Genomic DNA, 20,693 nt, shown 5'->3' on the forward strand with positions numbered 1-20,693 from the left:
GATTTTCAGAGGCAGGAGTAGCAAGTACACAGGCCACAGACATCTGTCTTATTCCTTTTGTGCTTTTCTGGAACAGCTGCGATTTGTGGGCACTTTCTATGTACCAGGAACTGTGCTAAGTGTTTAGAAGTATCCTTGTTTAATCTACCATTGACTTTTGAGGTAAACCCAGGAGAAAGATGCGGTTCAGAGATGTTAAGTAAGTAGCCCAAAGCCACAGAATAGTAGGCCTAAATGAAAGAACTAAAGCTCAATCTTATATCTGGACAATGCCAAAAGGATCTTAGCCACCTGAAATCTTTGTGATAGGTTGTGCAGTCTCATCTGCTCCCTGACTGTGGTTAATCATATGAGGATTCCTTTTTAAGAGTCTTTAGAGTGTTTGCTTAAAAAATTATAATGTCATTATTTTCTGGACTTAAATATTTTCTACCTTTTTCAGTTTTTTAGAACCAAATGACAAATTCTAGGACAAATATCTTCCTATTTAAAATCGATGACCCATTTCTATTTTAAGCATTAGGAGACTAATTTCTATGATTAAGTTAATCACCACATTGGAAGTGAGAAACTATCTTTTCAGTTTCTGGAGTTTGCTCATCTGTTCCAAAAGATGTGTTTAAACTGACAAGTGTCCAGAGATGCTAGTTGACTGGCCCCATTTTTCAACTCTAGAATATTAAGTTGTTGACTAGGCACTAGGAAAGAAGTCACGGGTACCTTCTTTTCTAGTACTCTCCTCAGATCTCCGTCAAAGCACATACCACGTGGCTGAATTTTCTGCTTAGACGATGTGCTTGCGTTTGTCTTCGTGTCCCTGGTGCCTAACATACCCTCCGGCAAACAGTAGGCATTCAACAAATGTTTGTCAAATTAATAATTGAGTAACTTGAAAGCTTAATATTTCCCCTTTTTTATCTAAAGATAATCAGGCCACATATTTCAGGTTGCAGATTTTGAAAAGAGATGGTATTTCTATGAAACTTAATGCAGTCTCCTCATACCCACCCACTCTTCTGCCCTGAACAAATGTATGACTGTGCACCAATTTGCATTTTTTTAATCTTTGATTTCCCAACTCTTTGGAAATATTTTCCTGGTTCATTTTCATTTAAATGGTAATTTCCAGCTTTGTAAGGGGAAAGCATTTCCCAGGCATTTAATTTGCATCGGTCCGCAAGACTCAGTATATAAAAATGCCGAGTTGTATCAACATCTGCAAATTGGACCTGTCTTGCATTTTAGTAGCTTATGTGTCCTACAAGTCAAAGACTTCTTTAAAACCTGCTAAATGTTTTTTCTTTTTAATTTAGAAGAAAAGAGGGGAAAACCTGTCTCTTTGTTTGCAAACAAGTAACATGTGGAGCAAAAACCATGAAATTAATGTCTCTTGATGTGCAGCCAAATCTGAACAAAACATAAACTTTAAGTAATTAGTCTGTATAACTTTGTGTACATGTGCATGCCTCCACCTCAGTCTGGAACTGTTTGTAGCATATATAAGCCTTCTGCCCTGATGACATGATCATTATTTAAATTAGTGACCACATGATTCCTTGAATTAAACAAAAATCTATTTCAAATATTTCAAGTCTGTAGTATCCTATCAAAGTTGGTCTTAATACCTACTTCTAGGACTAATTATTCACTTTAGAGTGTGGTATTATGTAAGTTTGCCTTGACTACATATCAGGGAAGCTTTAAAATTAAGTTGAATAACTGTTGTTCTGCCTGAAAGGATTGTTTAATGACAAAAAAACACAACCTAGTCCCTTCTTTCACCAAGTAAAATAATATGGTGCAGTGGGCCTTTCCACAACAGATTCCTGTTCAGACAGAACTATTACCTGTTTAATAAAGTTTTAGCCTTTGATATGAAACCTTAGGAAGTTCTGTAGAGCGTGGTTGAGTTTTGGGAAAGGCACATACATCCCCTAGTGTGACGGTACCACCACATTTAAAGAAATAAAATCGTCCACCTTAGATAATGAGCTTTCCGGGATCAGGAGCTGTGTTACTGCTTTCACAGATTAAGTGCTGGGAACGATGGGCCAGCCCAGAGATAGCAATTGAGTGATAGATGTGTGCAGTTCAAAAACCCAACTGCATTTTCATTAGGAACAAGGAGAAAATAAGATGCAGATTTTATTTTATTTCAAGGAGAGCAAAGCAACACTACTGTACTGAAAATGAAACATTAATTTTCATCCATTTTTGCTTGTATAATAAGATGGCCTAGAAACAAAATGAGAAAGCTGTGAACATTTAAGATAGGAACTATGCATTCAAGGCAAGTTTAACCTATATTTTCATTAAAATCTAATTTAATAATGATTTAGAATAAAGGCATCTGGGGCTGCATTTTATTAAATTTTATTTTCTTGCATTAAATACCAGTCAGTAGATGAAGAATTGCTCTTCATGTAGAAAAATACACTGATAAAATAATAGATACTTTTTTTTTTTTTGGTTAGGATATACAGTTTTAATTGGATTTAAAGCATTTTTATGAGTCTTTCTCTTTTTGCCTAACTCAGTTGTTGAAAATACCCAGGCTCTTCAATAATACGCTCTTCTTGCCCTAAATATTCTTTTATTTTTCAGAACTGCCTGCTGGTTGGGAAAAGATTGAAGACCCTGTCTATGGTATCTACTATGTAGAGTAAGTGCCCATTCACAATCCACACATTAGTTTATACCTCTCTATAATTATGTACATTTGTGTTAAGTACAGCCTGACATCATTAAAAGGCACAAACCAATTAACAATGTTAATTTTATGATGAAAATATGTATGCATATTTTAATGAATGAGAAAATATTCAATAAATCTGAAAATAGCAAATCATATTATTAAATTCACATGTACAGGATCCATGTCTTTTGTTCACCACTGCATCACAAAGGCCCAACATGGTCCTGGCATATGGCAGGTACTTAGTGAGTATCAGTTGAATGAATGAATGAGAAAAGCCAGGATTCAGTAGACCAGATGAAGAGGGATTGTTTATCTTTACAAGGAGTATCTGATTTGTCTACTTTTTGCTCTGCCCAGATCTTAACTCCTTAGCGATTACTTCTTTATTCATTCATACATTCCAAAAGGTTCAGCCAGGTAATTTATGAAATGTTGCCAGGATTGAGGAGGAAATGGAGAACTAGCCTAGGATGCAGACCTTGTGTGTTTCTTTGTTTCTCTCTTGCCTGAGGTTCTTGTTTCCCGTTTTTAAAAGTCTAAAACCCTCGTGACTTCTTTATTGTGTGCCTTATTCTAGCATTGGGCTCCCACTTTTTCCTTTCATCAAAACTATTGATTGATAGGATGATACTAAAAGAAACCAAAGGTTAGGCCATTAAAAAAAAAAAAAAGAAAAAAAAAGCTTTGTATTATATCACTTCCTCTGAGAAAAGTGAGAGGTAACAAATAAAAGTTCCTTCAAAAGAAGCAAATGCCATATAAATGTTGTAGAAACATAATCCTACCTGCCACACTGAAGATGTAACTATCATATTTTCTTTCCTTCTTGCTGCTGGTGATGAGAAGTCATTTGTATAATACCCTGGTGATAAGAACATAAGACAAAAAAAGTGCCAGGCCATAAAATAGATGCCCAGCATCTTATTGTAAAAATTATGAGTTCAATATAGCGAGTGTCCTTGGCCAATACTAACTTTCACCTCCACTTTGCCTGACAAGAGGGATTGGTGATATGGGACATCAGAGAGGCAAACTTGGCTGTCCCTCTCACCCTCAGAAAATAAATTTCTGTTGTGTACCCCAAAGATCATCTTTCTCACAGATGTACTGTGGGGTTTTTACTATATGAAGCTCGTTTTGAATTGTCCCTCAACTAGTTTATGCATTAAGAGAGAGCAGGAACAGATGACAAAAGCTTTGATGGGTGAAGACACAAGTTGTTATCTTACAATACAGTTCTCCCTGTGTCTTTTCAGACTTATGTGCCTGTTAGTGGTAGACTATTTCTTAGAATGAAATTGCTGCAAGAATTAGGAAATAAACATGTAGGCCTTTAATAGAAATTAAGAGCAATCAGTCTATCCATTCTATTGATAAACCTGCTTAAAAAAATAAAGCCTAGCTTTTTAAAAAACTTAGAGTTCTAAATAATCATAATAGTATGCTTCTAAACTTCTAATAAACTATTATTTTGAATTAAGAAAAATAGGCCGGGCGCGGTGGCTCAAGCCTGTAATCCCAGCACTTTGGGAGGCCGAAACGGGTGGATCACCAGGTCAGGAGATCGAGACCATCCTGGCCTACACGGTGAAACCCCGTCTCTACTAAAAAATATAAAAAAACTAGCCGGGCGAGATGGCGGGCGCCTGTAGTCCCAGCTGCTCGGGAGGCTGAGGCAGGAGAATGGCGTAAACCCGGGAGGCAGAGCTTGCAGTGAGCCGAGATTGCGCCACTGCACTCCAGCCTGGGCGACAGAGCGAGACTCCGTCTCAAAAAAAAAAAAGAAAAAAAAAAGAAAAATAAGTCTGGGCATCGTGGCTCATGCCTGTAATCCCAGCATTTTGGGAGGCCAGAGGAGGTGGATCATTTGAGGTCAGGAGTTCAAGACCAGCCTGGCCTGCATAGTGAAACCCCATTTCTACTGAAAATACAAAAATTAGCCAGGTTTGGTGATGCACACTTATAATCTCAGCTACTCGGGAGGCTGAGGCAGGAGAATCGCTTGAACCTGGGAGGCAGAAGTTGCAGTGAGCCAAGATCACACCACTGCACTCCAGCCTGGGTGTATATGTATATCAAATACATATACATATATTTGGTGTGTGTGTATATATACACACATATACATATATATGATATACACACACATATATGGTGGCATGTGCCACCATACCTGGCTAATTTTTGTATTTTTAATAGAGATGGGGTTTCACCATGTAGGCCAGGCTGGCCTCAAACTCCTGACCTCATACGTGTGTGTGTGTGTGTGTGTATACATATATATACACACACACACACACGTGTACATACACTAAATAAGGCCATAGCAGAAAAAAATCTGTATATGTATGTGTATATAGAGGTGTGTGTATGTGTGTATGTATTTTTCATTTTGCCATGCAGGGCCTAATTAGTTTTGTAGCCATCTAAGTGTTTGGATGTTTGTCATTTTGAGCACATCACATCTACTTAGTTAACTTTATTTGGAGTCTCTCTGCCTAAGGCCTGTACTTTTAATTGTGCCTCCATGTTTAGTGATCAAAATAGTTAACAGATGTGAGTCGAGTTCTTTGTTTAACTTCACTGTTTGGATGAATGCTTATGCTTCTGTGAACCCTACTGTAGACGGTTACACAGCAGTTCTGGCATTGTATGTTATAGACAGTGTCACACAGCCACTTTAATCTTATTTTTCAATAATTCCTTAATCTACTTCTTGTTGCATTAAAGCAGCTTCCCCTGTCAGGTGGTATCTTGGACATTTGGAAGGGGGTCAGTGGTTAAAATCCTGGGATTTGAAAGCAGAAAACCCTGAGCTTGCATGCCAGTTTACTGCTTACTAGCTATATTATGCTAGATGAATTATTTAACTGCCCAGACACTTAGTTTCCTTATTCATAAGATGTGAATAAAAGTAGGACTTACCTCCTGGCATTTACTGAGGAGTTTTAAATAAAATGCATATAAAACTAGTAGCCAGTGCTTAGTGCATATAAGCAGTCAGTAATGGAAACTTTTCATTTTTATTTCCTCTTTCTAACTGAGCATTTTAACACACAAGGGTTAGCATCTCAGACCACCTGCTTTGCTCAGTTTGAATCCAGAGACTTGGTCTGATTGGCATTTTGCTGGTGGGATGAAGTGTTTCAAGCTGAATACTATTTGCTGTCTTCCCCAGCCACATCAACAGGAAGACACAATATGAGAACCCAGTTCTTGAAGCCAAACGGAAGAAGCAGCTTGAGCAGCAGCAGCAGCAACAGCAGCAGCAGCAGCAGACAGAAGGTTGGCCTCTCCTCGAGGCTTTTTCTTGAGCAGGGGAGCATGGGGCGAAATCTGAGCGCTGACACCCTCGTGTGGTCAGAACTGGCCTTGATGATTGAGTCCTCTCTTGCCACACCGAAGAGTTAATGTCCTGTGGGGAGGAAGAGAACCCCATCTCCATGTTCCTCTGGATGGCCAAAGTGGAGATCCTAATTCAAAGGCACCCAAATCTCCCCTTTAATTTAGAAAGGAGCGTCGTTAGATCAGAGAACTTTGGGGAAGTTGTTCTCTTGCCCCCGCAGTATTTGCATTGCAACTGGTAGCTAAATCCAGACCACTTTTAGCATTTTTACTTTAAGTGGAGTTACTGGGCATGAAACTAACTTTTAATTTTAGGAACATTACATGTACAGAATCAGAAAGAGCTGGTAGTTTGGGGTGCTTTTTAAAAATTACAGACTAATTCATACTGTTTGTAAAAATATGGGCAGTTCAGGAGTATAGAACATTAAATTCTCCCCTGCTTGCCCCCTTCCCATTTTTGGAGACAAGCCCTGTGCAGAAATTTTCTAGGGATATATATATATGCATATTTTAATAAAAATCTTATAATAATTTATACATATATAGTACATATGTGAGACCTCTTTTCTCACTTTTTATTTCTTGCACATATTTCAAAGTTAGCTAATATAGATTTAGCTTATACTTTTTAATGGTTACGTAATGTTCTATTTTATGAATACCTCTGCTTTATTTAACCATTCATTTATTACTAGATACTCTGGCTTTCCCCACTTTTTCATTGTGATCTTTTGGAATCATAGGCTTAATACTCTCCTCAATATAATATGTGAATATGAAATAGAATATCAAGTGTAATGCTTCTGTTACTATAATATTGAATATAATAAATATAAACCATAGCCTACAGGTTGGCAAACTTTTTCTGTAAGTAGCCAGATAATAAATATTTTAAGCTTCGTGATTCATACAGTCAGTCTGTGTTAGAACTACTCACCTCAGCCATTGTAGTATGCAAATAGCTGTAGACAATACGTAAAAGAATAGATGTAGCTGTGTTCAAATAAAGCTTTATGGGCACTGTAATTTGAACTTCACGTCATTTTCATATGTCACAAACTATTCTCCTTTTTATTACTTTTCAACCATTTGAAAATGTAAGTTGTTCTTGGCTCACAGGCTATATCTAAACAGGAATTGGCCCCAGATTGGCTAGTGGGCCATAGTTTGCCAACCACTGCCCTGGACTGTACAGGTTAGAGAGAGTAGGTATGTGTGTCTATGTATATTCACCCATTGACATGTTATCTACCTTAGTCTCTTTTCTAGCTAAAAAGAACTCTTCTCATATACATTTAGTAGGTACAAATGCAGCTTTTGGCACATGGGTATATTAAGTGGTGGTGAAGTGTGGAGTTTTAGTGTAGCCATTACCCAAATAGTATACATTGTACCCATTAAGTAGTTTATCATCCTTCATCCCCCTCCAACCCTTCCAAGTTGCCATGGTCTCTTATTCTACACTCCATGTCCATGAGTACACATTATTTAGCTCACACTCATAAGTGAGGACGTGTGATATTTGACTTTCTGTTTCTGAGTTGTTTCACTTAAGATAATGGCCTCTAGTTCCATTCATGTTGCTGGAAAAGACATATAATTTTATTCTCTTTTTTATGGCTGAGTAGTGTTCCATGACATACATACCACATTTTCTTTATCCAGTCATCCACTGATGGACACTTAGGTTGATTCCGTATCTTTGCTATTGTGAATAGTGCTGCAGTAAACATACAAGTGTAGGTATCATTTTGATAGAATGATTTCTTTTTCTTCAGGTAGATACCCAGTAGTGGGATTGCTGGATGGTATGGTGGTTCTGTAGAGGGTGCAGTCATTTACATTCTCACTGACGGTGTATAAGCATTCCCTTTTCTCCACATCCTTATCAACATCTGTTATTTTTTGTCTAAAAAGAATTTTTTTAATGTACCTTTCCTGAGCTGATAAAACTTGGTAGTGTTAGAAAGTGTCGTTTGCAAATGAGAATGTACACTTGAAAGTGTTAGCTGAGCTGGAAGTGATTCTGGGGTGCCATCTCAAGGGTCACTCACTGTGAGTTATGTCTGGCCTTCCAAGGGGAATAAGATTACAATTAGGACCCGGGAGTATTTGTAATAGGTCTCATTTGGATTTCAGAGATAGCAGAAGAGAGCACTATTAGCAATCTGCTGAAATCTACCTTCATCTTCCTCCCTACCTAAGCCAAGCTGGCCTCAGCAGCCCAGCTCATGTTTCAATCACATTAGAGAAATTTCTCCCTTATACACCTGCCATTAGTTGACTGTATATCTTTCCTGACAGTTTTTAACTGACGTTACTTTGGACTTTCCAGCCAAAGAGAACTGGAGTTTTTATTCATTATATCATAATATTTCTTTCCCAAAACGTCTTAGACAAGAAAAAAAGAGCTTCATACAGTGAGGTCAGATAACAACTTCTTTTTAATCTAAGCTATCTGCCCTTGGTTTATTGCTTTGGATATTATTAATAATAAGGTGAATCATAAGGAAGTCAATGAGCCATTTGAAGGAAAAATAGGAAACTTTCTTTTCTTTTTCATAGAATGGACAGAAGATCACTCAGCCCTTGTGCCTCCTGTTATTCCAAACCACCCCCCAAGCAATCCAGAGCCAGCCAGAGAAGCTCCACTTCAGGGTAAAGTACTTGTTTTTCTAATTGTGTTATGGTTTTAGCTCAAAATCTAATTTCTTAAAAGGTATTTTGAAAAGTACAATCTTGTAACCCCCAAGTCATTCCTTTGATAGTGAAAACCATAAATAATAAAAGCAATGATAAATGTATTGTTAGACTTGTCAAGAAAAATTAGGAATCTTCCTGAATAATTTTTTTTCCAACTATTTGTAATATTTTAAAAATAAAGACTACTTGTTAAATGATCATTCAAACCAACGTTTCTCAATGTCAGCACCATTGCCATTTTGGGGTAAGTAAATCTTTGTTGTGTGGGGCTGTCCTGGGCATTGTGAGATGTCCCCTGGCCACTAGATGCCAGTAGCACACAGCCCACCTCTCTTTGTGACAAGGAAATTGTTCCCAGACATTGTCAGATGTCTCTGGGGAGCAAACCCATCCCAGAGATAGGAATCACTGATTTAGAGATCACAGATATTTAATAGTATGTTAAAAAAGATAAATCTGAAACTCAGCATTAGATATTTCAAGATTCTAGCCAACATATTAGGTTTTGTCTAAGACTTTCCTATAAATGCAAATGGTTTGATATTGTGTTTTCAGTTCTCATTCCCTATTCTTGCAGCAGTTTTGGTATTTATGCATGTTTACAACGTTTCAATGGATCTTGTTTGTTTACATTCACACATAGGATGAGGCCTTTATAGAGGATTATTATTCTTGAAAATTGGAAGTTCCAGAACCTTGCAACTTTCAGGCCTCATTACTCTTAAATTATAGAAAATATTTGTGTTTAGTTTTCTTTTTCTTTTAAACAAGCATCATGTTTGACAGAGTTGGGGAATGTTTGTGGTACAGAAGCAATAAAAATACTATAAAATTTTCCTTCCTTTCTACATTTTAAAAGAGATTTAATTGTGTTAGATATAAAATGATAAGTAGAATAATTCATTTTTAAAATTTTAATTCCTTCATTATAATTTTCATAAGAAAGAAATTGTTTCTCTACTAGCTGACATTGTCATGAGATTAGAATTAATATTAATTTATGTAAAATAATTTCTGGCATGAATATACTTTTTAATGGTGATAATGGCTTTAATAAAGATAGGATATAGTAGAGAATAATATGTTGATTAATACCAGTATGACTGTGGATTCCTCAGTTTTGTGGGTTTTTTTGTAAATATAAAATTCCTTCTGTCGGCTCGTGCCTTCTTACCTTCCCCTCTCTCACAGTAAGTTAGCCTCCTTTCAGTTCTTTTAAGTAGCAAAACTGTGGACCGTTTCTGAGCCTTCGCAGAGGCTGTTCCTTCTATTTGCAGTTTTCTTTTCCTCCTTATTCTTACTCTGCTAACTCCTGTTCACCTCAGGTCGTTGCTGGATTCCCCTACCATGTTTACTCTTAATTGTCCTGTACTTCACATTTATGAAATTAACCATTGTAATTAGTGTTCATTTATGTGCTATTATTTAACAATAGTTTCCTCATTAGACTTTAAATCCCATGGAGGCAAGAGACTGTGATTCTCTGTTTTTTGTTTTTTCACTGTGAGATAATCCCAAACAAGGCATAATTCGTTGATATCTATTTCTGATGACATTATTGAGTGAAACAGTATCCATCCATCTATCTATCCATCCATCCACATATACATATAGAATAGCCAACCAGACTTTCTTACATAACTATCTTAGAAATTAAGTAAATTAAAGCTGTAAAGGTTCAGGTTCTGGGTGCCAAATGCTTAGTGCACCAACCAAGAATTGAGATGGTATTTATCTGTATTAGACACTTCATCTCAGATTCTTACGTCTCTTTCACTCAACCTTTTTTTCTTTTTCTTTTTTTCTCTTCTTCCTTATTTCCTTATATCTCTTCCTTATTTCCTTAGTCATCTAATGATTGACTAAGACATCCACTGGTGCCTTCGTTCAGGCTGCTATAACAAGTTGCCATAGACTAGGTGGCTTAAACAACGAACATTTATCTATCAGTTCTGGAGAGTCGGAAGTCGAAGATCAAAGTGCTGGCAGATCCAGTGTCCAATGAGGGTCCACTTCCTGGTTTACAGACGGCCATTTTCTCACTGTATCCTCGCGTGGTGCAGAGTAGAGAGAGAAAGGACTAGTTCTCTTCCTCTTCTTATAAGAATAAGCCCATCATGTGGGTTCCACTCTCACGGTATAATCACCTCCCAAAGGCCCCACTTCTAAATACCATTCAACAGTGTCTGGTAAGGTTCAGGCTCGTTGAACTTTCCTTGGGATTGACTCATTTATTCTTACAACCCTTCTACTGTGTAGTCTCTCTGTTGATCCACAACTTTCAAGCATCTTTATAATCTTTGGAATATAACTGATACCAAAGAAACCAGTTAAAATCCATACCGTTTGACTCCAAGTTGTGATTTCAATAAACATTAACCTAGACTTTAGCCTCATTGTTTATAACTCTGGGTTACCTGCCTACTGGTTAAGTGTCTTGATTAGCCATCTAGTGTTTAATCTTGGGCAGTATCTAGCGTTGACAGACTGTCAGGAAGAAGCCATATAACTAATTTTGTTAGATTGTTTGGTAGTAATTTTGCCAAGTTCACAGGCCAACTAAATTCTCCCCTGATCAAGGGTGTACTTCTAATCCCAGCAAGTGCTAATTTGGAGATCTGCTCTTATGAAAACTCTCTAGCTTCAAGCTTATGCTTGGAGAGAGATTTTTGCAGCTACCCCTCTACCACACTCACTCTACCACCACCACCATCAAAACAATGACTCATTTATTGAGCTCTTAATTATGTGCCAAGTACCTTCCTAGGCACTTTACCTACATTGTCTGCCATGGTTGTTTCTCACAACTATCATATGAAATAGGTATCATCATTACCTCCATTTATACCTGTGATACTCTGGCAGAGAGGTTTAGTAACTTGCCCAAGGCCATATAGCCACTAAGTAGCAGAGCACAGATTTGAACACTATTCTTGAGGAATAGTTTAACTTCTGGTTGAAAGATTTTTGGCTGTTTTGGTTTTTGTGGGATACCTCATTTGTGTAGTCTAAATCTATGTTGTTCAGTATGGAAGCCACTGGTTACATGTTGCCATTTAAATTTAAATAAATTATAGTTAAAAATTAAAAATTTTCAGTTTTTCAGTCTCACTAGCCATATTTCAAGGGCTCAGTGGCTACATGTGACTAGTGGCTGCCATATTGGACAGTGCAGACACAGAGCATTTCCATCATCACAGAAAGTGCCATTAGACAGTACTGGTCTAGGGTATTTAAACAGTAGTGTCAAGAAGTGACATTTCTTTCCCCTCCTCCCAGCCTGGCAGGGAAACATGCACCCTTATAAGGTTCATTCAGGTGCAGAGTTTTGGGGCAAGACCCAGAACTTCCTGATCAGTGAGTCTAAGGAAGGAGCTGAAAATAAGTACATTTTAAAAAGCTGCCCAGGTGATTTTCCCTGGGGAAGACACAACCAAGCCTTACCACTGGTGACTGGTAAACAGAGGTTAGGATATTAGAAAATTACATGTACCACAGGGCGGCAGCTGAGAGCTCCAAATTCCACTGCTTATGGGGTGAAAAGCATTTCTTTCCAAAAGCTGCATTAACTAATGATCCACCCATACGTAAAAAGGAATAAAATATGCATAAATGTGAAACCCTCTGATCTTCCCTCCCTTGTTAAATATTGGAAAAGGAAGTCAGTCGTATAATTTCAAAGCTCTGCTCTTGTCTTTATTAAGTTAACATTCTCAGCACAAAATATGCTAATGTCTTTTTTTTTAATTAGATAAACTGCCAGGCACATTTTCACATTTTCTAACTTAGCCTATATAAGAGTGAAAAGCTCCAACACCCAAACACCTCTTTTCAGCCTTCTCAAAGACATGTTAAATATCATTTCTATGTGCTTTTATTTGTTCATTCATTCACTCACTCAACAAACATTTTTGGAGCACATAAAATGTACCAGACAATATTCTAGATACTGGATATACATACAAAAATCCTCATGGAGCTAACATTCTAGGGGTTTTATGTACCTGCGTATCAATGCCCCTCATGCATGGGAGTGAGGGACAGTAAGAAAACCAAAACAATAAGTAAGATGTATATTCTGTTAGAAGGTGGTAAATGCTAAGGACAAAACTAAAGCAGGGAAAAGGGATTGGGAATGTTGGAGGTGCTGCAATTTTTAGCAAGGTGGTTAGGGAAGGTCTTGCTGCGAAAGTAATGGCTGTTGATGATGTCTCTGCGTAACTGAAATGTGTTTCCCTTCAGGGCGCCTGGAATGCCCTAGCAGCACCTGCTGCAAGAGTGTAGGCCACTCGCCCTCCTCCCCCTAAAGTAAACTTTGGGGGTTATCTTACCTCACCTCGATTTCCATCTGATAATTATCTTGGCAGCTGTCTCCCCAAAGCTCTTAGTACAAGTGACACCACCCTCCCGATGCCTTAGCGGACGACTTTGCCTGGCAAATCCTTCTAAGTCCTGCCTTTCTTTAGCCACTGTGACAGGGCTGTAGTTTGTCAGGCTTCCAATAAGCTTTAGGACTGTGCTAGAGAGCAGGTTAACGAAAGGACCTCTGATTGCTGGCAATTTAAAAGAACCTTCTTTGCAGGAGCCAGAAACTTTTAAAATATGCAATTAAAAATTGTATGCATGCCCAGAGACCTTTTAAGCCCTTTTAGATATAACTAACCAAAAATAACCTTCTTTCCTAGGTGCCAGGCTCCTAGTGCAGGGGTGTAGGGAACTAATTTCTCCCTCTTTCTCTCTCTCTTTTTGTTTTGGATAACATTTTTGATAGAAAAGAAACAGGGCAGATGGAGAAGCTGTGTGTCGCAAGAACAGGGTATAAGAAGTAAGTAAAGTTGGAAGAGATGAAAGAAGCTGCTTATGAAATTAGGTCTACTACTTGGGATAATCAGAGAAGTTCCAATAAGTTTCTCGATTATAGAGAAGTGCCTAGTAAAACCCAAAAGAAAACGTTTTGGTTTATGTTCAAAATGTTATTTGTGAATGTATCAAGAAAACTCAATAAAACCTTAGGTAGCATGTTTGAGGGTAACTTAGCTATATCTCTATCTGTACATTTATTTTATTTTTATTTTTATTATTTTTTTGAGACAGAGTTTCACTCTTGTTGCCCAGGCTGGAGTGCAATGGCATGATCTCAGCTCACTGCAACCTCTACCTCCTGGGTTCAAGTGATTTTCCTGCCGTAGCCTCCCAAGTAGCTGGAATTACAGGCATCTGCCACCTCATCTGGCTTGTGTGTATATATATATATATTTTTTTTTAGTAGAAACAGGATTTCACCATGTTGGCCAGCTGGGTCTCGAACTCCTGGCCTCAGTGGTCCACCTGACTCAGCCTCCCAAAGTACTAGGATTACAGGCATGAGCCACCATGCCCAGCCTAATTTATTTTAAATAAGACAGCTGAATTCGGAGCTGTATGGCTACTGTTAGTACTACTTAGTTTAGGGATTTTTTTTTTTTTTTTTTTTGGTGGGGTTTCTTTTTTTCTGGTTTGTGTTTTTTAAACAAATATCCTAAACTTGTTTTAAACAGTAAATCTTAGCCGTAGACATGTGTTGGCTATTTCATAAATTTAATAAAAGGTGCAAATAAATAGGAAAAATAGTTGAATTTGGAGTTCAATTCAAAGTGATGACCCTTAATTTTGAAAATAGTTATTCTACATTTTTGTCACATTATTATTTGTGACTCTAATATGTTTTCTGGTATTATCTGTGCATTTTCAGCCTGGATTTTCTGTTTGATTAAAACTAAAGTCTTTGTTCAGTTGGTTTTTCGAATGGAAGCCAGGCCCACAGCAGCACATCAGAAGCCATATAGCAAAATAAAATTAAAACAAAAGACATAAAACAGACCAGTTCCATTTGCTGTGAAGGGGTTTGTGGCAGCTCAATTCCTGTCAAACTGCATGAATGGAAACCAAGAAGTATGTCACCTGACAGGGACTAGTTTCATCCCTCTCTTGTAGCTTCTTTTGGACCCTGGAGTTGACATACTCTGTGCTTTACCTCCTTCCATCAACACTGGGGCCTAGGAACATCCTTATTCCTCAGATTAAGAGAGGACTTTCTTAAGATGCTATGTGCCCAAAGGCTCTAGGGCATAAGCTTGAAGAATTATCTATATGTTATCTCAAATCTTGTTAAATTCTCCTTTTCACCAATGGTGACATTCCTTATGCTTCTCTTATTTTAATCCAGGCAAACCCTTTTTTACACGAAACCCTTCTGAGTTGAAAGGCAAGTTCATTCACACAAAGCTGCGGAAAAGCAGTCGTGGCTTTGGCTTCACAGTGGTTGGAGGGGATGAACCTGATGAGTTTCTGCAGATCAAGAGTTTGGTCCTAGATGGTCCTGCTGCGTTGGATGGCAAGATGGAAACAGGTAGCGTCCACATGGCCTTCGTGTGTTCTGTGTGGTGAGACTCCAACCCAGAACATAAAGATGTGCAATCATGACATTGTTTGGTTTGAGCAAGACCAGACAGTGTCATGATTGCACATGTTTATGCCTTTAAACACCTTGAGAATGAGCCCAGTCTCCACATTATATAAATTCATCCCTTGGGGCAGATTGAAACCTGTGAAGTCATTTTAACTTTGGGAAACTGTGTGAGTACAGTAAAGCAATAAGTTACTAAAAATGTAGATCCCCATTTAAATAAATGAATTCTAAACTTCGATTTCTGCGGTGAGATTTTTTTTTAGGAGAAAGCTCCAATGTTCTTTCAGTGATTATTATATTCTCATTAGCAGGGAAGACACTAGGTGCTGAAAGAACACTTTATTAGCTGTTAAACTCAGTAATAGAAACAGTTTATGCCCTATAGTATCACACCCACGTGCAGTTTCAGTTCAGTTTCATATTAGTGGAATATATTATAATACTGATGGCAATTTTATGGGTGCTGTTTTCTTAACCCCCACACTCTTGCCTTCTACAGGGGATGTGATTGTCAGTGTGAATGACACCTGTGTTTTGGGACACACACATGCTCAAGTTGTGAAGATCTTCCAGTCCATCCCCATTGGTGCCAGCGTGGACCTTGAACTTTGCCGAGGTTATCCATTGCCTTTTGATCCAGATGACCCCAATACAAGTTTAGTGACCTCGGTAGCCATTTTGGATAAAGAACCAATTATTGTGAATGGGCAAGAGACCTATGATTCACCAGCTAGCCACAGTAGTAAAACAGGCAAAGTCAATGGCATGAAGGATGCCCGGCCAAGCAGCCCAGCAGACGTGGCTTCAAATAGTTCTCATGGTTATCCTAATGACACTGTTTCTTTGGCTTCCTCCATAGCCACTCAGCCAGAACTCATAACTGTTCATATTGTCAAAGGGCCAATGGGCTTTGGTTTTACTATCGCAGACAGTCCTGGTGGGGGTGGCCAAAGAGTGAAACAGATTGTTGACAGCCCAAGGTGCCGAGGCCTGAAAGAAGGGGATCTCATAGTGGAAGTTAATAAGAAGAACGTGCAGGCCCTAACTCACAACCAAGTGGTGGATATGCTGGTTGAGTGTCCTAAGGGAAGTGAGGTCACATTGTTGGTGCAACGAGGAGGTAAGTAGGTTTGTTTTGTTCTTTGAATTTTTTTTTTAGTCCCAAATTCATTGCTTAACTTACTCATCTTCAGATGACCACTGGGGGCTTTTTAAATGTGTATTCCTTTAAGTTCGTTTTTATTTAAATGTTTCAAAATACCTACTGATTTCTCCAAATACTAAGCTCTTTAGCATAAAAATTATGGTTTATACATTATGACAGACATATGCAGTTAGAGTGGTACTTTAAAACAGAAATCAGATTGTGCCTTTTTAAAACATTAAGATTTAAAAAACCTAACTTGAGTGTGGTGGTACCTACCTGTAGTTCTGGCTGCTTGAGAGGCTGAGATGGGAAGATCACTTGAGCCCAGGCATGTGAGTCCAGACTGGGCAACATAGTGAGACCCCATTCTCTAAAAAGTTTTTTTTTAATAAAAAATAGTAATAATAGCCTGTATCCTTTAAGCCTCCTGAACTTGGCCTGCATAGCCTGCAAAATGTGGCTGTGATCACTCCTCGAAACTTGTCTCATGTTCCTCTTCTCCATCTGGTGGTGCTTTATCCACACTGGCTGCTTATATGGAACTCCTTCAATGCTTCAAGCCTTTTCTTGCCTCAGGCCCTTTGTACTTACTGTCCCCTCTACCTGGAATGGTCCTTTCCCGGCTCTTCCCAGCTGGCTCAGTCTCATTCAGGTCTTCTTCTGAGAGAGAGCTTCTCCCATCACTTTTTCTAAAGTAGCTCCTAACACTTCCATATAATCTTGATCACATTTCTTCGTAACCTTGATCATCATCACCTTTTTAGCACAAGGCATTATTTCATGCTTTTATTTATTTTTCAGTATTTGTCTTTCATGAGAATATAAATTTCCATAAAGCTAGGGCCCATGTATGCATGTGGACAGCTGTTGTCCCCAGCATTTAACACAACACCTGACTCCTTTTAGGTATTTATGAATGAATAGGTATTAAGTGAATAGGTGTATGATTATTTCTATTTGGCAGAAACAAGAGGTCTGCTAATCATATTAACACTTCCCTCAACATGCTCCCATTTTAATGAAGTAGTTGAGGATCTCAGAGATCTGGGTTATTCTAAATCTTGAGGCATTAAACTTCCTCCTTTCTCCTTGAGTCCACATCCCACCTTCTGCTTCACCAGAAAACACAGGACCTCACACTGAGCAATATTTTCCACCATATTGAAATGCCTTCCTCTTGGAATATGTGCATATATGTGATTAGTCATGACTAATAGTTTCACACAGTGAGCCTGAGAATGGCTGTTTCCCTGATCCTTGTCACCATGATTTGTTTCATGAACAACATATTCAGGCCTTTTGAAAAGAGATCAAGAACCATACTTTGATTTCCTTTTGGTTTGTTGCAACTGAGGAGTTCATTTGTGTCACAGCAGCCCGATTCTCATGTTTTCATGAATCTGTGTGTTCCGCGATCAGAATGGCTGGGGTCATTTGAAGGAAACCCAAAATACAGAGCACCTGTCTATGTGAATTGAAATGCTCAATGAGCCTGGCTTAGGCAGTTACAAAGGCACTGTGCAAATTTTATTTTTATAAATGTCGTTTCCACTAACCAATTTTCAAGTCTCTTCTTGTACCTAGATCGCTTGACTGCCCAGAGAACTGGTTTTAAACAGTGGCCAAGATATATGTAGTGGGAACTGACTTGGGTATAAGAACGATTATGACAATAATGATGATGGTGATGATGAAACCTGGCACTTATAGAAGAATCAGTGATACAAAAAGCACTTTCATACCTGCACCTGCCTCTCCTCTGGTATCTGTCACTTTGCTGTGAAGTAGGAAGGTGCCACCCCACAGTAGTTCTGAGCTGTTCACCCTGGCTCTGTGGTTTCCAGTCCAATGTTCTGTCCCACTTAACTGAGTAACACTGATTTTTGTATAATTGCTGGAAACTTTCAAATGGTTCTTGGTACATCAGGTACACCTCTGTTTCAGCCACTGCTCATTTGACAGACACAAACCACCTTGTTCTCCAAACTCATCTATCTGCTTTCTCATTTCTGTTATTGATGTGTTAAGTTTATTATCCCATTAGATTCACTTCTAAGGACACCAGACATAAAGTTTCATTATAGCCAACTAACTTACACACTTAATGAACCATATTGTAATGAATTTGCCTAAGCCAGCAAACAACTGATTATAGAAACATACTCCTTGATTTTACTTTTTATTTTATTTTTTTGAGGCAGGGTCTCACTTTGTCACCCAGGCTGGAGTGCAGTGGTGCCATCTCAGCTCACTGCAGTCTCAACCTCCTAGGTTAAAGTGATCTTCCTGCCTTAGCCCCCCAAGTAGCTGAGACTATAGGTGCATGCCACCACTCCCGGCTGATTTTTGTATTTTCAGTAGAAACTATTTCTCCATGTTACCCATGCTGGTCTTGAACTCCTGCACTCAAGGGATCCACCTGCCTCGGCCTCCCGAAGTGCTAGAATTACAGGCATGAGCCGCTACGCCTGACTATACTCCTTGATTTTAAATATGTTTGCATTCTCTCTTCTTAATTCCCAATGCCATCTTCTTCTTAATGCTGTTACATTTTATAACATTTATATGAAAAATCCAGAATATATCGCCATATTCATCAACATCTACATGGTTTATTTCAGAACATGAGTAATTTAAAATCACTGTGACATCAGCAGTCTTTAAAATACACCATATGTCTTGTGTTTGATTTATGTATAGGATAGAAAGTTTGTACATCTGCACTTGGCAGGCTAGCACCAGATACTATTAATCTTTCTGGAAGGCATATAAATATATTTGTTTCTGCCATACATTAGTTGCTTGAATCAGGGCTGACATTTCATCATCTCTTCTGTATAGCGGGGGTGTAATGAGAAGGCTTGATGAAGGTACAAGACAACAGCTAGGTTGAATGAGAAAGTAAATGGCCACTTCGCCGATTCTTTCTAATGAATCTAATTTATTTTGTAACTGCTAGTAAGATGACTGAGAAACTCATCTACACTCTTCCATGAGTCTCAGGAATTCCTGTCATGAGGTTGTGGCTTTCTGTGCTTTAAAGAACGGGCCATTTTTACTTTGGGACAGAACTGGCTTTTATGTTTGTAGCATCCATTTTAATTCCTAATCTCTAGAGCTTGTTTTTGACATTTGTTCTTGTCAAGATTTAATATATTTCATTTTTAGTATTTTTAGTCCATCCCCCTTCCCTCATCTGGAAATCGAGCTGAAGGTTGAAATATCATTTGTAAATGTCCAGGGTCAGTTTCCTCAGTCAGGCTTAGAGCTGCTGTGCGGTGTTCATCTGTACTCCCAAGCAGCCAGGACCAGTCCTGATTTGCTTACAAATCTCTTCATCAACATCTCCCTGCTTGCCAGTCGATCACTCAGATTTTTAAAGGGCAGCTCCTTTCTGTGTCTGGTTCCCCTCTTCCAATTGTGTGTCCTTACTCCTCCCCTCTCTGCTGTGCAGTCAGGAAAGTGCTTTTTATCCTTTTATTTTGAACACAGCATCTGCATTCAGAAATTCTGTCACCTGACACCAGTGTGCATGTAGAGACTTCTTTGAAGTGTTTGGAAAATCAAGCTAGTTTGTGGATTTTTATTTTTAACTTGTAAAAGCTATCGAACTCGTCCCATAAAGATTTTTTACTTTTTTAAAAGAAGGCTCATGTAGATGGCATAACAACCTGTGCCCCTCTGTGTCAAATATTTTGGATATTCAGCAAATTCACACCTATCAGTAGGTGTGACACTCTTTAAGACGTAATTTCATGTTGAGTCACAACACTCTTGTTTCAAGAAAAGATTTGGCAACACTGTATGCGAGTGAATGTCCTGTGTTTTACTTTTGAAAGAAGGCACGTGTTAAAAAGAAAAGTGAACTCGGGATGCCAGGAGCTGACCTTGAATACAAACTCTGCCCGTAAGCTGCTGTATGTGCTTGAGAAGGGTACTACTTCTACCCTGACACTTATTTTTTTAATATAAAAGATGGATGTTTTGAGCTAGAGAATCTTTCAGGCACTCCTTTCTGGCTCAAAGTTTATGCATGGGATGACCTTATTGCTATACAGAGGAGAGACCACAGGACTCTGGAGCCAGAGGATGCAAGTTTAAATCCTGCTCCTGCGTTACTTGCATTGTGATTTTAGGCAAGTCACTTGGCTTCTCTGAGCTTAGTTAGACTTCTGAAAAAAATGGGCATGATGTACATAGATTAAATAAATAAGGTAGCATTTGTGCCAGTTCCTGACATAGTAGTCATCACATGATAAAGCAATAGTAGCAACTGGGTGGGGAAGGATTTGTATTTTATTTTTTATAAAAATTTCTAGCTGTGCCATACAGCTTGGATGATATTCAGG

At 38.5% G+C, this 20,693-nt stretch overlaps 1 protein-coding gene across 2 annotated transcripts in view; it reads left to right on the forward strand.

The window, feature by feature from the left end:
* Positions 1-20,693, forward strand: part of MAGI1 (membrane associated guanylate kinase, WW and PDZ domain containing 1) — a 275,228-nt gene that overhangs the window by 181,850 nt on the left and 72,685 nt on the right. For both annotated transcript variants that reach the window (XM_011947180.1, XM_011947179.1), the window contains exons 7-11: positions 2,605-2,662; positions 5,877-5,983; positions 8,612-8,704; positions 14,955-15,137; positions 15,697-16,317. In XM_011947180.1, the coding sequence (XP_011802570.1) occupies positions 2,605-2,662; positions 5,877-5,983; positions 8,612-8,704; positions 14,955-15,137; positions 15,697-16,317 (1,062 nt within the window). The remainder of the gene's footprint in view (positions 1-2,604; positions 2,663-5,876; positions 5,984-8,611; positions 8,705-14,954; positions 15,138-15,696; positions 16,318-20,693) is intronic.

Source organism: Colobus angolensis, unplaced genomic scaffold (assembly GCF_000951035.1).
Source record: "Colobus angolensis palliatus isolate OR3802 unplaced genomic scaffold, Cang.pa_1.0 Scaffold26, whole genome shotgun sequence".
Taxonomy (NCBI): Eukaryota; Metazoa; Chordata; class Mammalia; order Primates; family Cercopithecidae; genus Colobus; species Colobus angolensis.